Consider the following 15,444-nt stretch of genomic DNA (forward strand, 5'->3'; position numbering starts at 1 on the left):
AGTCAGAGTCAGAGGAGTCAGAGTCAGTCACAGACGAGGAGTCAGAGTCAGAGGAGTCAGAGTCAGAGGAGTCAGAGTCAGAGTCAGAGGAGTCAGAGGAGTCAGAGTCAGTCACAGACGAGGAGTCAGAGTCAGAGGAGTCAGAGTCAGAGGAGTCAGAGTCAGAGTCAGTCACAGACGAGGAGTCAGAGTCAGAGGAGTCAGAGTCAGAGTCAGTCACAGACGAGGAGTCAGAGTCAGAGGAGTCAGAGTCAGAGTCAGTCACAGACGAGGAGTCAGAGTCAGAGGAGTCAGAGTCAGAGGAGTCAGAGTCAGTCACAGACGAGGAGTCAGAGTCAGAGGAGTCAGAGTCAGAGGAGTCAGAGTCAGAGTCAGAGGAGTCAGAGTCAGAGTCAGTCACAGACGAGGAGTCAGAGTCAGTCACAGACGAGGAGTCAGAGTCAGACTCAGAGGAGTCAGAGTCAGAGGAGTCAGAGTCAGAGTCAGAGGAGTCAGAGCCAGAGTCAGTCAGAGTCAGTCAGAGTCAGAGGAGTCAGAGTCAGAGGAGTCAGAGTCAGTCACAGACGAGGAGTCAGAGTCAGAGGAGTCAGAGTCAGAGGAGTCAGAGTCAGAGGAGTCAGAGTCAGAGGAGTCAGAGTCAGAGGAGTCAGAGTCAGAGTCAGTCACAGACGAGGAGTCAGAGTCAGTCACAGACGAGGAGTCAGAGTCAGACTCAGAGTCAGAGGAGTCAGAGTCAGTCAGAGTCAGAGTCAGTCAGAGTCAGAGGAGTCAGAGTCAGAGGAGTCAGAGCCAGAGGAGTCAGAGACAGAGGAGTCAGAGCCAGAGGAGTCAGAGCCAGAGGAGTCAGAGTCAGAGGAGTCAGAGCAAACAGATGAAATTCACTTAAATATTGAATTATTTGCTAAATGTGGTTTCAACAAACTAAACGTTACGAGCAACAAAAAGTTTCAACACATTTTGGGAATAAAAGTATTCACCTACATGTAGTCACACGGCAGAGTCACACTGCAGAAAATAAAACAACATAAAAGCTGCACTCTGAACGGACGCCAGGAGTCTGACATCACTGAAAAGACTATATTTACTTATGTAAAGAAAGCTTTTTAATAAAATGAGGACTAAAATAAAACAGTTTCATTAACAGGTTTCAGATCGGCAGCCATGATGTTTTTTTCTTTCTGCTTCCAGCGAGTGAGTTTAAACTCCTGAAGGAAATGACATCAGCCTTCTCTTCTCCGCTTCAATTATCCACCGCTCGCCTGTTTGGTGTTTAAAAGCTCGGCTCATTTCACATTCATGAACGCAACACGCTTGCTGGCACAATGAGCGCGCTCTGGAAACACACACGGTCTTAAAATATGGATGTGTAAATCAGATCAACTGGCGAACAGTGCGCACAATATGGCCGCTTCCCTGGCAGGAGGAGCGGGGAAGAAGACTTGGGAGAATTACAAGAAACTGTACGACATTATGATGCAGCCACCTGTCGGGGTTCAGCCTCGCGATGCCTTCAGGGACACAGAGGTTTTGTTGTTTCCTATCAATCAAACTGAAGTCAGATGTTCACGTTTCTACATTCGGTCTGCGGATGCTGCAGAACCAGAACCAGGCCGCGGTTTCTGCAGCTTTCAGAGCACCTCCTGTAAATCCTGTGTATTTTACTTTACTGATGATCATCTTAAAAAGTCCGTTGTACTGTTCACTTCCGCAGAGCTGGTCTCAAGACATATTTAGATCTGTGGGATTTTAGGATTTTTACTGCCTCCATTACAAAAATCTGCACAAAATCCAGCTCAGTAACGTCAGTAAAGAAGATTCTAATGAATAGAAAATCAAATCATTTCACTTGAGCAAGAAACTTTCTTTGTTGTAAAACATGATTTTATATTATTATAGCAAGATGGCATAACAAAAACGACAGCACCCTCAGTTAGATTTTTGTTGCTTTTCTAACTACACTTGAAACATGTTTTTATATTCCTTTCTATAAAAATCAACTTGCAGACACGTTAAAGAGATGCACTCCAACAACCTCACGTCTGATTTGAGTTATGTCACTGTAGCATGGCGATGCATTATAACTGCACTTACAATTAACTGAAATCTGCACTGCATCACCACATGACGATGGGACTCCAGGATTGTCCACATGAAAATGAAATTAATCACCACATGAAACTCGTTTTCCATTAAAGAATTCCAGGTTTTCCTCATTCAGCAGGAACCCAGACTGGACCATAAACAAACACTGAAACTTATCTGGTGCTTTTATTTTCCTACCATCAGATTACAGAAGACACTTTTCTAAAATCTCATCATCAGTCTGGATTTCACTCCTGTGTGATCTGGATTAAAACATGTCGGGGTCGGTCCTTTAAACTCCTGCATGTTCCTGAGGAGAACACAGATAACAACAGGCTCTATTCACAACACACCTCCGTATAAAAGCAAAGCTCGCAGCTCTTGTCAGTCGTATCTGTAAATGGAATCACAGATTAGCATTGCAAAAGGAGGCGGCGGCGGCGGCGGCCGGAGCGTCCATTGTGAATGTCCACCTCGTCCCTCCTCTGCGCCGCGCTGCCGTCGGAGGAGGCGGCGCCTCACACAAAGACCGCAGCGAAAGGAAGGAAGCTGTGATAAACCGGTGTTAAACAGAAAGCCCGAACACGCTTGGCCCGACGCGATGACATTTACTTATCGCGCTAAACAGCCTTCCATCTGACCTTTCTGCTACTTTGAATGACATCTGGATATTCTGACGGAATAATCGGGGACAGTAAAAGCACTGATTGGAGGGAGATAAGGAGTCTTCGGACGGCACGTGTGGACGTTTAACTCTGGACAGCAGACAATGAGTCTGAAGGACGAGCTGGAGAGAGGAGGAGGACTGACACACCGGGGAAAGTGTTTACTTCACTTTCAGCGTGTTGAAAACAGGTTACAGTGAATAAGACGCCTGATCCTCGTCGGTAAAACCCGGCCTCGAGTGTAAAAACCTTAAACCTTCACTTTAAGCTCTTCTTCAAGCCCAGAGAGATTTGGTCCGACATTACAAACTGTTATAAACATGCTGTTCGTTCAAACTCACACAACTTAAAATTCTAGCGGAGATCACAAAGTCTCTGCAGACAGCAGAGCCGTCAGGCTGCAGTTTGAGTGAATGACGGTGTCAAACGATGCTCAGGACTTGAAGAACATCTGGTGCAGAAACAAAAGTGAGCGTGAGATGTTGTTGGTTAAGGTGCCGACCGATAGACCCTGAAATATTCACTTAATAATAAATCAGAGTTTTCCCTTTACGAAGGAGTTTATTTAGTTTGCTAGTGGTCTGCAGATCTGCAAACCTTCCCAGCGTCAGGCTTTTAAAACCACCAAATCAATAAGATATTGATGTTTATGTTTTGTGATCAGTGAGAGTTTGTCTTAGAGACCTGAAACCCTGAACGGCAGGTTCAGGCCAGAACAGAGAGTCTGACTGCAGCACGAGGACGTGCAGAAGAAAGTTTGTGAGAATAACATTTAAACATTCTCAAAGTTTTCCAAGTACCACCATCCATAAAATTTGTGTTTTAAATTAGAGTGTTAGATTCAAAAGCTGACAGCAAATCCAATAAACCCCCCCGTCCACAATCAGACATCGCTGCTGTCGGGTTGCTGGTCGGACTTACCGGTGTAGACGAAGCGTCCTGGCGCTCCTTTGCAGAACTGTTTGGATTTGTAGGACAGCGTGACCTCCACGACCCCGGGGATGTGGCGAGGGGGAGTCTGGACCCGGATGGCGTGAGGGGTGATCAGCTGGAGGAAACGAACACACACACACAATCTGGGTCACAAGTGCTGCACAGATCGTGAGGAGAAGCCGGCGGGTTTGAGATGCTTCTTCAAAAAACAAAATGAAAATGTGAAACAAAAACAACAAAGACGACCGCGACCCTCAGGCGGCGCGTAGAAAAAGACAACATGACAAATGAACAAATTACACTTGGGTTTACAGAGGGCAGGCGTTGATGTCACTTCCCTCCCGGAACCCGCTGGACTGAGTGGCAAAACGTCTGATGCCACGGCTGCGTTTAGCAAACCGGGAGCAAAACAAGCGATTATTTGCTCAATAATGCAGAAACCGTTTTCTCCTGAGTGCAGGAAGTGTTTAAAAGAGAAACCCCAGCGTATCTTTCAGCATGAATATTTCTTTAGTGTTAAAACATTTGCACATCTTTTGCTCCTGAAGTGTATGGATCACACCTCTGAGCTGAGCCCCGACGTCCAACCACCACTTCTCAACATATTTAACGTTAGTCAGAAAGTTATTCTTGACATATCCCACTTTTTAAGCATCAGTATGACCGAATATTTTGTGTATTGATGAAGATGAAGAATCTTGCATATTCAGTTCAATGTGACTCAGGCAGTGACAGGCCACTAAATGAAGAGCCGGCTCCCTCCACAGATCCGTAATCCCCATCACACCCTCCAGGACTGAAACTTTCAACTATTGGGCTTCAAATGACAACTCAACTCTTTTTAATTTTGACACATTAACTCAAACCTCGTCTTAACTTCAGCCGACGCTCGACCTGTTTTAGGTAAAGAGACCGTCAGTCTTCATACCGGCGTCGTTATCAACCCTCTTATCTAGAGTTTAATGGAAACCTGCAGCATCACAGACTTTTCTTTCTGTAAAGAACTTTCAGGGGGAAAACAGTCCGACTGTCTTCCTCCAATCTGGGTCAGCGTGCAGTCTGTGTTTAGAGGGATGCTGGGCTTCGCAGTCCGTCTGGCGACGCTGATCAAAGTGAGCAGCTCCGTCAGCGGCGTGTGATGTGAAGCGAACAGCGTGTGGAGGTATATCTGCGCTGCCTCGCACCTCCTTCCCTCCTTCCCCGCCAGGTGTTCTGCTCTTCTGGACCTGCTTCAATATTTCATGGCGTGCCGTATGCGCAGCTCCTCCTGCGGCTCCACACGCACTAAATCTACATATTTTTGGGGGCATGCAGACCTGGCGGAGCGGCACGGCTACAGATACAGATGCAGGTGTTTCTACAAATGTGTGTGTGGATGAAGAAGATGGAGAACCTGATGTACAGTAAAACGTGCAGCTGCTCGCAGAGCACAGACTCTGAGCCAAATATTGTTTTTCTGTGGATTTGCTGGATCTGTTTGAGTTCAGCTGATAAATTACAGTATCTCACCAAAGTGAGTCCACCCCTCACATTTCTGTAAATATCTGATTCCATCTGTTCATGTGAGGAGGTTGAAGAAATGACTCTGCTACAATGTAAATTTGCTGTCCCCTCAAAATAACACAGCCACACCGAATTTATCCCACCTGCTCCCCATTCACAGCTGAGACCCCGTAACACTAATGAGTCATATGACACCGGGGAGGGGAAATGGCTGATTGGGCCCAATTTGGACATTTTCACTAAAGCCGAGTTCACCCTAAACAATTTTTAGCCTGATTTGTTGCTCAGCGACAGTCGTTACGTGTGAACTACTCAACGACGTATCAAAACGTCTCCCCGACACATTTCTGACACATCACAGACGTCTGCCAGATATCCGGCACGCCAAATATCTGGAAGAGTCGTAGGTTCGCATCATTTCCTGTTTCACATTTCATGTGTGTTTTCTTCACCAAACTGGTGACACAGCGGCTGTCAGCTCCTGTAGCGTGTGACCTCCTGTCACCGATCAGTCACGTCGTGTGAACGCCACGACCACTTCAAGACTCACAAGACGGCAAGTTGTGTGAACGGCACGGCCATCGGGCGACGCTGAAAGTCGTGTAGTCGCAGGAGGCGTTAGGGGTGTCCTCACTCTTGTTGCCAGCGGTTTAGACATTAACGGCTGTGTGATGTGTTATTTTGAGGGGACAGCAGATTTACAAGCTGCACGCTCACTACTTTACACTGGAGCAAAGTGTCACTTCTTCAGTGTCGTCACATGAACAGATAGAATCACATATTTACGAAAACGTGAGATACTGTAAATGCAAATAAAGCAACTTGCAAATTCACAGTCTGTAAAACTTGAGATTTTCCAGATTCCTCAGATCACAGCCAATCACGTCAGCTGACCGAAAGAGCAAGGTTTTCAGGTTTTCTAAAATAACCGACGTCCTCTCACCTCGCTCCAGACCAGCATGGTGCCGAAGACGACCTGCAGGCCGTCGAAGAAGTTGTCCCCGATGAGGATGACGGTGGCGCCGCCGGTCGTCCAGCCCTCGCTCGGGCTGATGGCTTTGATGCAGGGCGTAGCTGCTTCGGAAACACAGGCGACACAACAGCAACATGAGAAACAAGACGTACAGTTATTCAGAACAAAACCATCAAATGAGATGTTTCCATCAGGACAGGACTGTGTGACGGCTAAAGCAGATGCTAACCCGGCTAATTTAGATCAGCTAATGAGTTTCAGCTGTTGTTAGCAAACAGTTCAGCAACTCATCTTCTGAGATTAGTTCAATTTAAGGTCAGCAGCTGCGACAGTTTGCTTCACAGTTAAGGACAGAAGCTAAATATACAGTTTCAGGTTTATCCAACAGGCCGGTTTAACAGTTAAAACTGTTGGTTTTATGCTGGAGGTCCAGTTAAAGAACCAAAACTATCCGGTTTAAGATACATGAGTGTTTAGCTTAAACCATTTTGCAGCGAGCGTTTCGGTTCCCTCCAGCGTCTGAATCTTCACTCCTCCTAGGAACACAGGTGTCATGAAGCAACAATTAAGTTTTTAAAGAAAGAAAGTTTGATTCCAGCTTCTCAAATGTGAATATTTTCTGGTTTCTTTGCTTCTATACGACAGTAAACTGAATATATTTGGGTTGTGGACAAAACAAGACGTTTGAGGACCAGGATCAGTTCATCGAGAAAATAATCAGCAAATGAAAGTAAACGTAAGTTTCAGCCCTGCAAAGCTTGTAACTGGGACTTTGACTCTGAAGATGGACAGGAAGCGTTCACTAAAATAATATCAGCAGAAGTTCTATTTAGAAAAGCAGGATCATTTGCATGATGTTTATCTGTTGTTTAGTGACTATTGGTTCAGTCAGTCCGTCAGAAACAAGCAGCAACTTGTGAAGTGAAGCCAAAAACTGCAGTTCATGAGTGAGTCAGTCCCCACAGAACTCCGACTTTACAAAAGCCGCGTTTCATCTCTGTAGCTAATTTCTAGCTCGCTCGTTCATGAAAACGGTGTTTTATATATTATATAAATTATATTAAATCAGTCACACACTCAGTCCTGTCCAGCTCATATCTGTGGACATGTAGCGGCGGCGTTTCTACCTGCAAAATACTGCGTAATGCGTTTGAATCTGCTGGTGCTGCTAACAGCGTCTGGAGGCGTCCATCTTGGTTTTCCAATTTAAATCTGTCGTTGGACTGAAACGAGTGACTTCATTCCCAGCTCCGCCCTCCGAGGTAAATTAAACGCGGCATAAAGTTACGCATAATTAAGGGTGGGATGCTTTGAGTGACAGGTGTGAGCCCTCTCAGGTGGTCCACCGCAGCAACGAGTCGCTGTACTTAATGTGTACTTAAGTACTTTACTTGAGTATTTTCTCCTCCTGCTCCGTCTCTCAGATGAAGACTTTTATCTGACAGCTTCAGTTACTTTACAAAGTCAGAGTTTATAAAAGATGATGTTTAGTTATAAATTAAACTCCAGAGGTTTATACAGCTGACAGGATCATTCGACTGCCAACTGATTGATGGTTGAAATCATTTTTCATGTAGAAACATTTCATGATTTCAGCTTCACTAACGTCAACATCTGCTTTTCCTTTTGATTCATTTTTTAAATAATTTGAATGTTTGTGAATAATTTTGTCACTTTGGGCTGCAGCCACAGGACACATTTTTCTGTATTTACTTTTAATACTTAGAGTACATTTTCCTGAAGTAACATTTTCAATGCGGTGCCTTTCTTGTGTGGTGTTTTACTAAAGTAAAGGATCTGAATACTTGAGCACCTGCAGGTGACGTCACAGAGTCTGTGGTGACTCTCTGATCCACCAGCAGTCTGTTAGTCCTCCACTAACACATGCAAATTGATCGTTTCTTCCGATGCCACAGAGATCAATACGGGGCTCCACATAAACAGCGTCTCCGTGATGACTAGACTGCCGAGTCAGCCGGGCGGACGGACTCGCGAGGCTCCGCAGGTTTACAACCTTTTCCCGGACCGAGAGCCTTTTTACTGGGAGGAGGATTTTATATTCCAGTCAGAGCTCGGAGCTTCCTTTTGTTTACTGATCTGATCCATAAAAACATTCCCGTTACAATTTTCCCCACTGTTAAAGTTACAGGCAGGACGAGCTCGGGGAAAAGGGAAAGCTTGTAGTTAGGGTTTCAAAGTGAGAGGCGGTGCCAAATGCTTTCAGAGGAGGCTCAACGAATGGAGGTGAAAACGACGTTCGGCGAGGTTCACTGTCTTTCACACTTTCCCAGAGAGCTTTCTCCTGGTTTAGCTTTCTGCGAGTGGCAGTTATTCAGTTATCAGTGTTTTAGATACTGGGTCTGTAAATGATATTTTGATTTTCAATTTAAAAAATGTTTACAATACTTGTCTTTACAGGCCGTTTTACAGGTTTTATGCTTGTCCACAGTATTTTCTCATTTATGGAGTAATAAAAAGAGATTTCCAAAATCCCCTCAGTGAGAACATTTGACTTTAATGTGTCAACAAAATCAAACAATGATTCTGAACCCGACTTAATCCAGAGGTCAGATTTCAGTTCTAGAAATAGATTCATTTGCATATTTAAACATAAAACTTCAGAAAACCTGTAACACAAAGAAACCTGTTCACCTGCAGCGTCAGGTTATCTTGGATCAATCGAGTGTCTACGGGATCAAATAAGATGATCACACAGGTATCCAGGAATTTAGTGAAACTAAGCAAATAAAGTAAATAAAATAAATTTCAATTTAATCATTAATTAGGAGCTCATTTCTAGTTTCTGCAGAGCGTCAGAAATGTGCGCCGCGTTCAGATGGGAGTTTCTGGTATTCAGCGGCTTAATACTTTTCACTGGTTTTCATCGGCTGGTTTGTTGACGGAGAGCAGCGGGAGGGTTTTCAGGTAACTTTTAAAAGTCACTCTGAGTTTCCAGAGGAAAGAAAAGAAAAGCCTGAACCCTTCAGCAGAGGGCCGAGGCTTCTCCCGCTCCGACGAGCCGATTGTCATCTGCTTATTAATTTCCCTCTTTTGTCACAGCAGCAAACAAACAGTCCGACGGCTCCGAGGCGGGTGGCGGCGGCGGCGGGGGGACTTTCCAATCAAATGAATGGAGCACAAAGGCGAGGAGCAGGCGGTGGAAAGTTTTATCGAGGACACGGGGGGGGGGGGGGGTTCAGGGTTGGTGACAAAGGCGGGAGCAGATGTTGGAGCTTTTTATCGGCTCTGAAAACATCCCAGTCTGGATGAGATGAAAGGCCCCCAGCTTCCCTCCGTGGGCCGAGTTACAGGGCCGTCTGGTAAACAACGGGCCCCTTTTGGCCCCTGCAGGACGCCATACAGAACGCCCCGCGCCCCTCAGAGTGGAAACGCTTCTGTACGTGAATGTTTAAGTGTTGATTTGATACGTTCCCGCAGCGTCTCAAGGTGTTATCACAGGTGAGAAACAAGAACAGCTCAGCTTGGTGGATGACAGATCTGTGTCAAGTAGCGTTTGTTTTATCCCTCTGGATGTGCCAGACAGGTGGGGTTTGCCACACAGGACAGCGCTGCAAGAGCAGGAAAAAAAGTTTGGGCACTCACAGGTCAGCTTAGTCTGCTCTTTCTTTCATCAACAACCTTATCCTGTCTGAAGTGCCCCCGGTGTGATAAACTCCACCCTCCTGGTGCTGCAAGTAGGTTAAACCAAACGAGACAATTACATCATCTGCTCCTGGAAAAGCCTCAAAACTTTAAAACAAGTGGAGGGAAACTGCAGAGGGAGTAGTTTGGGAGGTGACAGAGGGAGGACATGGTGGCTTTTTTGAAGTCTGACTGGTGGCAAATTGTTCCAGGGTTTGTTTCACTCTGCTGTATGTCCCAGGAGGGTGGGGCTTACCCTCATAAGACTAAAATGATGAGTGTCAAGAAAACAGAAGCACATTAAAAGTCAGTCAACTTTTCTGTGACTGAAAGTTTTACCTGCTATTTCTAATGACCTGATGTTGTTAAGACCCGTCCGTCTGGTGTACCCAGCAGGTTAAAACAGGTGGTTTGTGAGGGAGTTCTGACGCCTGACAAATTGTTTTACTCAGTTCGATGTCCCAGAGGGGTGGGAGGAGTAAACAACAAGTATCGGGAAGTACAGACAAAAATGTATGAAAGTCGCTTAGATTGCGTTGGACCCCACCCGCCTGGTGTTCCAAGTAGGTGAAAACAAGCAAAAGAGTTTCACCATCTCCTCCACCAAAGTCTAAAACTTTACAACAAGTCGAGGGAAACCGCAGAGGAAGTCTTCTGGGACGTGACAAAGGGAGGACACGGCGTTTTTTAGATGTCTGGCTGGTGGCAAAAGGGTTCAGGGTTTGTTTTGTTCTACTGTATGTCCCAGATGGGTGGGGGTAACCTCATGATTACCTGACTGTGAAGTTTAGACAAAAGTACATGAAAGTGAAAGTCAATACTTTTCTGTGAGTTTAAAAGGTCCTGATAAGGGAAGCCCCGCCCATCTGGTGTGCCCAGTAGATAAAAACAAGCAATACAGTTACAACATCTCTCCTGGAAACGGCTCAAACTTTTAATGGAGTCTACGGAAACTGCAGAGCGAGGTGATTTGATGGATGACAGATGGACGACGCACTGGCCTGTTGATGTCAGACTGGTACTTTAAGGGTTTGTTTTAACTTTGTGGACGTGCCGGACAGGTGGAGTTTACAAAAACGGATGATCCAGTGAGTGCTGAGAATTTTAAAACAGACACAGAACGTATCAGAGAGTCAGTTTAGTTTCACTTCCCAGTGACTGACACGCGAGGCTTTATTTCATAAACTCCACCCGTCTGGTGTTCCAAGTAGGTCGAAACAAACATGAGACTTCTGCAGAAGTGTCAAACTTTGAAGCGAGTTGGGGGGAAACTGCAGAGGGACGTTAGAGAGGGAACATATATTGATCTGTTAATGCCTGATTGGTATCAAATAGATTTCGAGTTTGTTTTACTCTCCTGTAGGTGCCACACGGGTGGGGCTTTCCACACGGGTCAAAAGGGAGTTTTAGATGAAGTGTTTTAAAGTCGATTTAATCCCCTTTTCTTGCGACCCACATCTTTTCTGATGCTGGTACTGGTACGGTTAAGCCCCACCCATCTGGCACTCCAAGTAGGTCGAATCAAACGAGAGACTTATGTCATGGCTCCTGGAAGCGCCACAGTGAGGCGGGAGGGGTTTTATTGGAGCGGGGACGGGGCAAAGCGGTATTAAAGTTTCCAGCTTCGGAGGAAATGTTACCTCTGAGTTCCAGCTCTCAGAGTCGAGTTTCGCCGTGTGAAGTTTACACGCCGATGATGCGTTTTATTGGTGGACGCTGGAAGAACGGAGTGTTTGTTCGCTGTCCTCTCACGGCGGTGCGGGACGTCCAACAGAAACAGGGGGCAGGACGGAGACCTGCCGTCCCCGCTTCCCTGTCCTCAGACCCCCTCGCTGTTTTCCTTTGCTGTAGTTGGTTTTTGGCTTTTGTGACATTAAATATTTGCCAGTTTTCTGCCCGTCTTAGTGATTCTGATAAATCAAACGCACCCCGCACTCCTTCTTAAAGGGCCACGCCTCAGATTTCACATATGAAACTTATATAATGTCGGTATATGAGATCTCCTGAGGCTACAAATGTCTAACTGGAGGTGTGGAGTTTAAAGCAGGTAGGCTCTAATAAAGAGGCTATCCAGGTGCATTGTGGGAAATGTAGTACCCAGTGTTTCTGGACTTAAAGTCAGGATATCTCCACCCCTGCTGCTCTGACTTGGATTTTTAATCTGCCTCTCAAACAAGAAAAACTACCATATGGAAGTAAACTAAGAAATTCTCTATGTCAGGTGCTGGTTGGTCACAAAAACAAGCCACCGCACACTGAGACGACTTCGCTGTGAGATGACTTTGCTGTGAGACGACTTCGCTGTGAGACGACTTTACCGTGAGACGACTTCGCCGTGAGACGACTTCACCGTGAGACAACTTTGCTGTGAGACGACTTCGCCGTGAGAGCCTCCATTTTTTCTATATCTATCATTTTTAACATCTTACACAAAATTCTATAAAACTAAAGACACAAACAGGACGAATATCAAAAGACATGTAGAAAAACACGAGAATCATTTCACATAAATCCATCAGGAGACTAATATGTAACAGGAACTATTAACAACGTTTTGATCTTCATCATGTTTATGTCTTTTTTTTATAAAAATGATGAAACACTAAATAAAACAGTAGAAAGTGAGTGAGGAGGAGGCGAAACGTGTTGTTCACAATAAATCACAGTAATGTTTTTTTATTTTACCTTATGGAAGCGAAACACTAAATCACAGAGTCACTTTTAAAGTTTAACTGAAGTGATCTTGACTCAGATCATTAAGGAAATGTCTCTTTTAATTTACAGGTGGATCCAAAAAAAATAAATAAAATTGAATTTTGTGGAAAAATTTATTTTCTTCCATAATCTAATTTAAAAAGTGAAACTTTCTAGATTCATTACACATAAAGTGAAAAATGTTTGGGTTATAATCTTACTGATTAGAATATCGAACAGAGAAGAGCTCTGATCAGCTGATTAACTCAAAACACCTGCAGAGGTTTCTGATCTCTGAGTCTGATTCCGCTCAGTTCAAATTAACTTTCCGCAATATTGAAATATTTCTAGATGCAAAATCAACTTTTCTGACCACCAGCCAAATGGCCAGTGAATGAAAAGAAATCTACCAGCCACTTGCATAGTTTAGCATTTAGTAGGCGGCGGCTGCTAATTCTGTACTGACCCTGTTATTTGGCAGAGCAATCCTCAATCCACATTTTGTTTTTTTTTTAAATATCATGGCAGTTTAGGCTTTACTTTGAAAGGATAGAGTGACAGGAAGACGTGGGGATGACGTGTGACAAAGGTTTCCAGCTGGACTTGGACCGGGATCTTGAATGTTTCTGGATCTGTGTCGTACAGGAGCCCAAACCCTTCAAACTAAGAGTCTCTGGCGGACATCTTACCTTCGGAGGGGTCCAGGCGTCGGGCGCGGCGGCCGTGTTTGGAGTTGTTGTGGACGAACATGTTGTCTGACACCGCCAGCACGTGACCGTCCACGTTGACCGTGGTGGAAACCACCACCTGCAACACAAACATGTCGGGGTCATTTATAGCAGCACTGCGTCAGTCTAACTCATGAAGTAAAGCAACGCCGGTTCCAGGTGCACCTGGTATAGGTGTATTAGGTATAGGTGTAGCATGTTTAGCAGGTGTAGCGGGTGTAGCAGGTCTACCACGTGCACCTGGTATAGGTGTATTAGGTATAGGTGTAGCATGTTTAGCAGGTGTAGCGGGTGTAGCAGGTGTACAGCGTGTAGCAGGTGTAGCAGGTGCACCTGGTATAGGTGTATTAGGTATAGGTGTAGCATGTTTAGCGGGTGTAGCGGGTGTAGCAGGTGTACAGCGTGTAGCAGGTCTACCACGTGCACCTGGTATAGGTGTATTAGGTATAGGTGTAGCATGTTTAGCAGGTGTAGCGGGTGTAGCAGGTGTAGCAGGTGTAGCAGGTGCACCTGGTATAGGTGTATTAGGTATAGGTGTAGCATGTTTAGCAGGTGTAGCGGGTGTAGCAGGTGTAGCAGGTGCACCTGGTATAGGTGTATTAGGTATAGGTGTAGCATGTTTAGCGGGTGTAGCGGGTGTAGCAGGTGTACAGCGTGTAGCAGGTCTACCACGTGCACCTGGTATAGGTGTATTAGGTATAGGTGTAGCATGTTTAGCAGGTGTAGCGGGTGTAGCAGGTGTAGCAGGTGTAGCAGGTGCACCTGGTATAGGTGTATTAGGTATAGGTGTAGCATGTTTAGCAGGTGTAGCGGGTGTAGCAGGTGTAGCAGGTGCACCTGGTATAGGTGTATTAGGTATAGGTGTAGCATGTTTAGCGGGTGTAGCGGGTGTAGCAGGTGTACAGCGTGTAGCAGGTCTACCACGTGCACCTGGTATAGGTGTATTAGGTATAGGTGTAGCATGTTTAGCAGGTGTAGCGGGTGTAGCAGGTGTAGCAGGTGTAGCAGGTGCACCTGGTATAGGTGTATTAGGTATAGGTGTAGCATGTTTAGCAGGTGTAGCGGGTGTAGCAGGTGTAGCAGGTGCACCTGGTATAGGTGTATTAGGTATAGGTGTAGCATGTTTAGCGGGTGTAGCGGGTGTAGCAGGTGTACAGCGTGTAGCAGGTCTACCACGTGCACCTGGTATAGGTGTATTAGGTATAGGTGTAGCATGTTTAGCGGGTGTAGCGGGTGCACCAGGTGTACAGCGTGTAGCAGGTCTACCACGTGCACCTGGTATAGGTGTATTAGGTATAGGTGTAGCATGTTTAGCAAGTGTAGCGGGTGCCCCGGGTGTACAAGGTGTAGCGGGTGTAGCGGGTGTAGCAGGTCCAGCAGGTGCACCTGGTATAGGTGTAGCATGTTTAGCAGGTGTAGCGGGTGCCCCGGGTGTACAAGGTGTAGCGGGTGCAGCGGGTGTACAAGATGTAGCGGGTGCAGCGGGTGAAGCGGGTGTACAAGGTGTAGCGGGTGCAGCGGGTGTAGCAGGTATATAAGGTGCAGCAGGTGCACCTGGTATAGGTGTAGCATGTTTAGCAGGTGTAGCGGGTGCCCCGGGTGTAGCGGGTGTAGCAGGTATATAAGGTGCAGCAGGTACACCTGGTGCACCGGGTGTAGCAGGTGCACCAGGTGTAGCGGGTTCACCGGGTCTACCAGGTCCACCAGGTGTAGCAGGTGCACCGGGTCTACCAGGTGCACCGGGTGTAGCGGGTGTAGCAGGTGTAGCAGGTGCAGCAGGTGTAGCGGGTGTAGCGGGTGTGTCTGTCACAGTTCAGCCTCTTACCTGGAACCTCCTCATGTCTCGTGGGTTTCCTGCATTTTTCAAACAGTTCTGATTGCACTTGAGGAAGAACTTGAGGAAGAATCTGCAGGCAGAAACAACAGACAGGGCAGATTGGTGCGGATTCAGGTTTCACCGGTCCTCAGAGTCCCGATCTGATCACAACCCCTCGAGCTCATTACGAGCCGGCACAAACAAACGCTGATCCAGGATCAGAGCTGCAGCTACGGGGAGTCAGTTTGACTCATTTTACATCAGGGAAAGTTTTAAATTCCCCTAATTCCACAATCCAAAGAAAAGATTCAATAAAAACAATAAAAAGACAGAGTGTCATGTTTGTATAATCACACCGATCACATTCACAACATTTTTATTTTTCATTTCGAATATGTGTAAAAAAAA

At 45.9% G+C, this 15,444-nt stretch overlaps 1 protein-coding gene across 7 annotated transcripts in view; it reads right to left on the reverse strand.

Moving 5' to 3' along the window:
- LOC123957687 (transcription factor COE3-like) overlaps nt 1-15,444 on the reverse strand; it is a 205,684-nt gene that overhangs the window by 65,952 nt on the left and 124,288 nt on the right. For 5 of the 7 annotated variants that reach the window (XR_006821862.1, XM_046030668.1, XM_046030669.1 and 2 more), the window contains 3 exons: nt 13,182-13,299; nt 6,127-6,260; nt 3,669-3,795 (listed from right to left, as the gene is read on the reverse strand). Coding sequence is in view for 6 of the 7 variants with exons in the window: in XM_046030668.1 (XP_045886624.1) it covers nt 3,669-3,795; nt 6,127-6,260; nt 13,182-13,299 (379 nt within the window). In the remaining variant the exon portion in view is untranslated. The remainder of the gene's footprint in view (nt 1-3,668; nt 3,796-6,126; nt 6,261-13,181; nt 13,300-15,444) is intronic. The other 2 variants (XM_046030672.1, XM_046030670.1) reach the window with 1 other exon arrangement.

The sequence above is a fragment of the Micropterus dolomieu genome, linkage group LG19 (assembly GCF_021292245.1).
Source record: "Micropterus dolomieu isolate WLL.071019.BEF.003 ecotype Adirondacks linkage group LG19, ASM2129224v1, whole genome shotgun sequence".
Lineage (NCBI taxonomy): Eukaryota > Metazoa > Chordata > Actinopteri > Centrarchiformes > Centrarchidae > Micropterus > Micropterus dolomieu.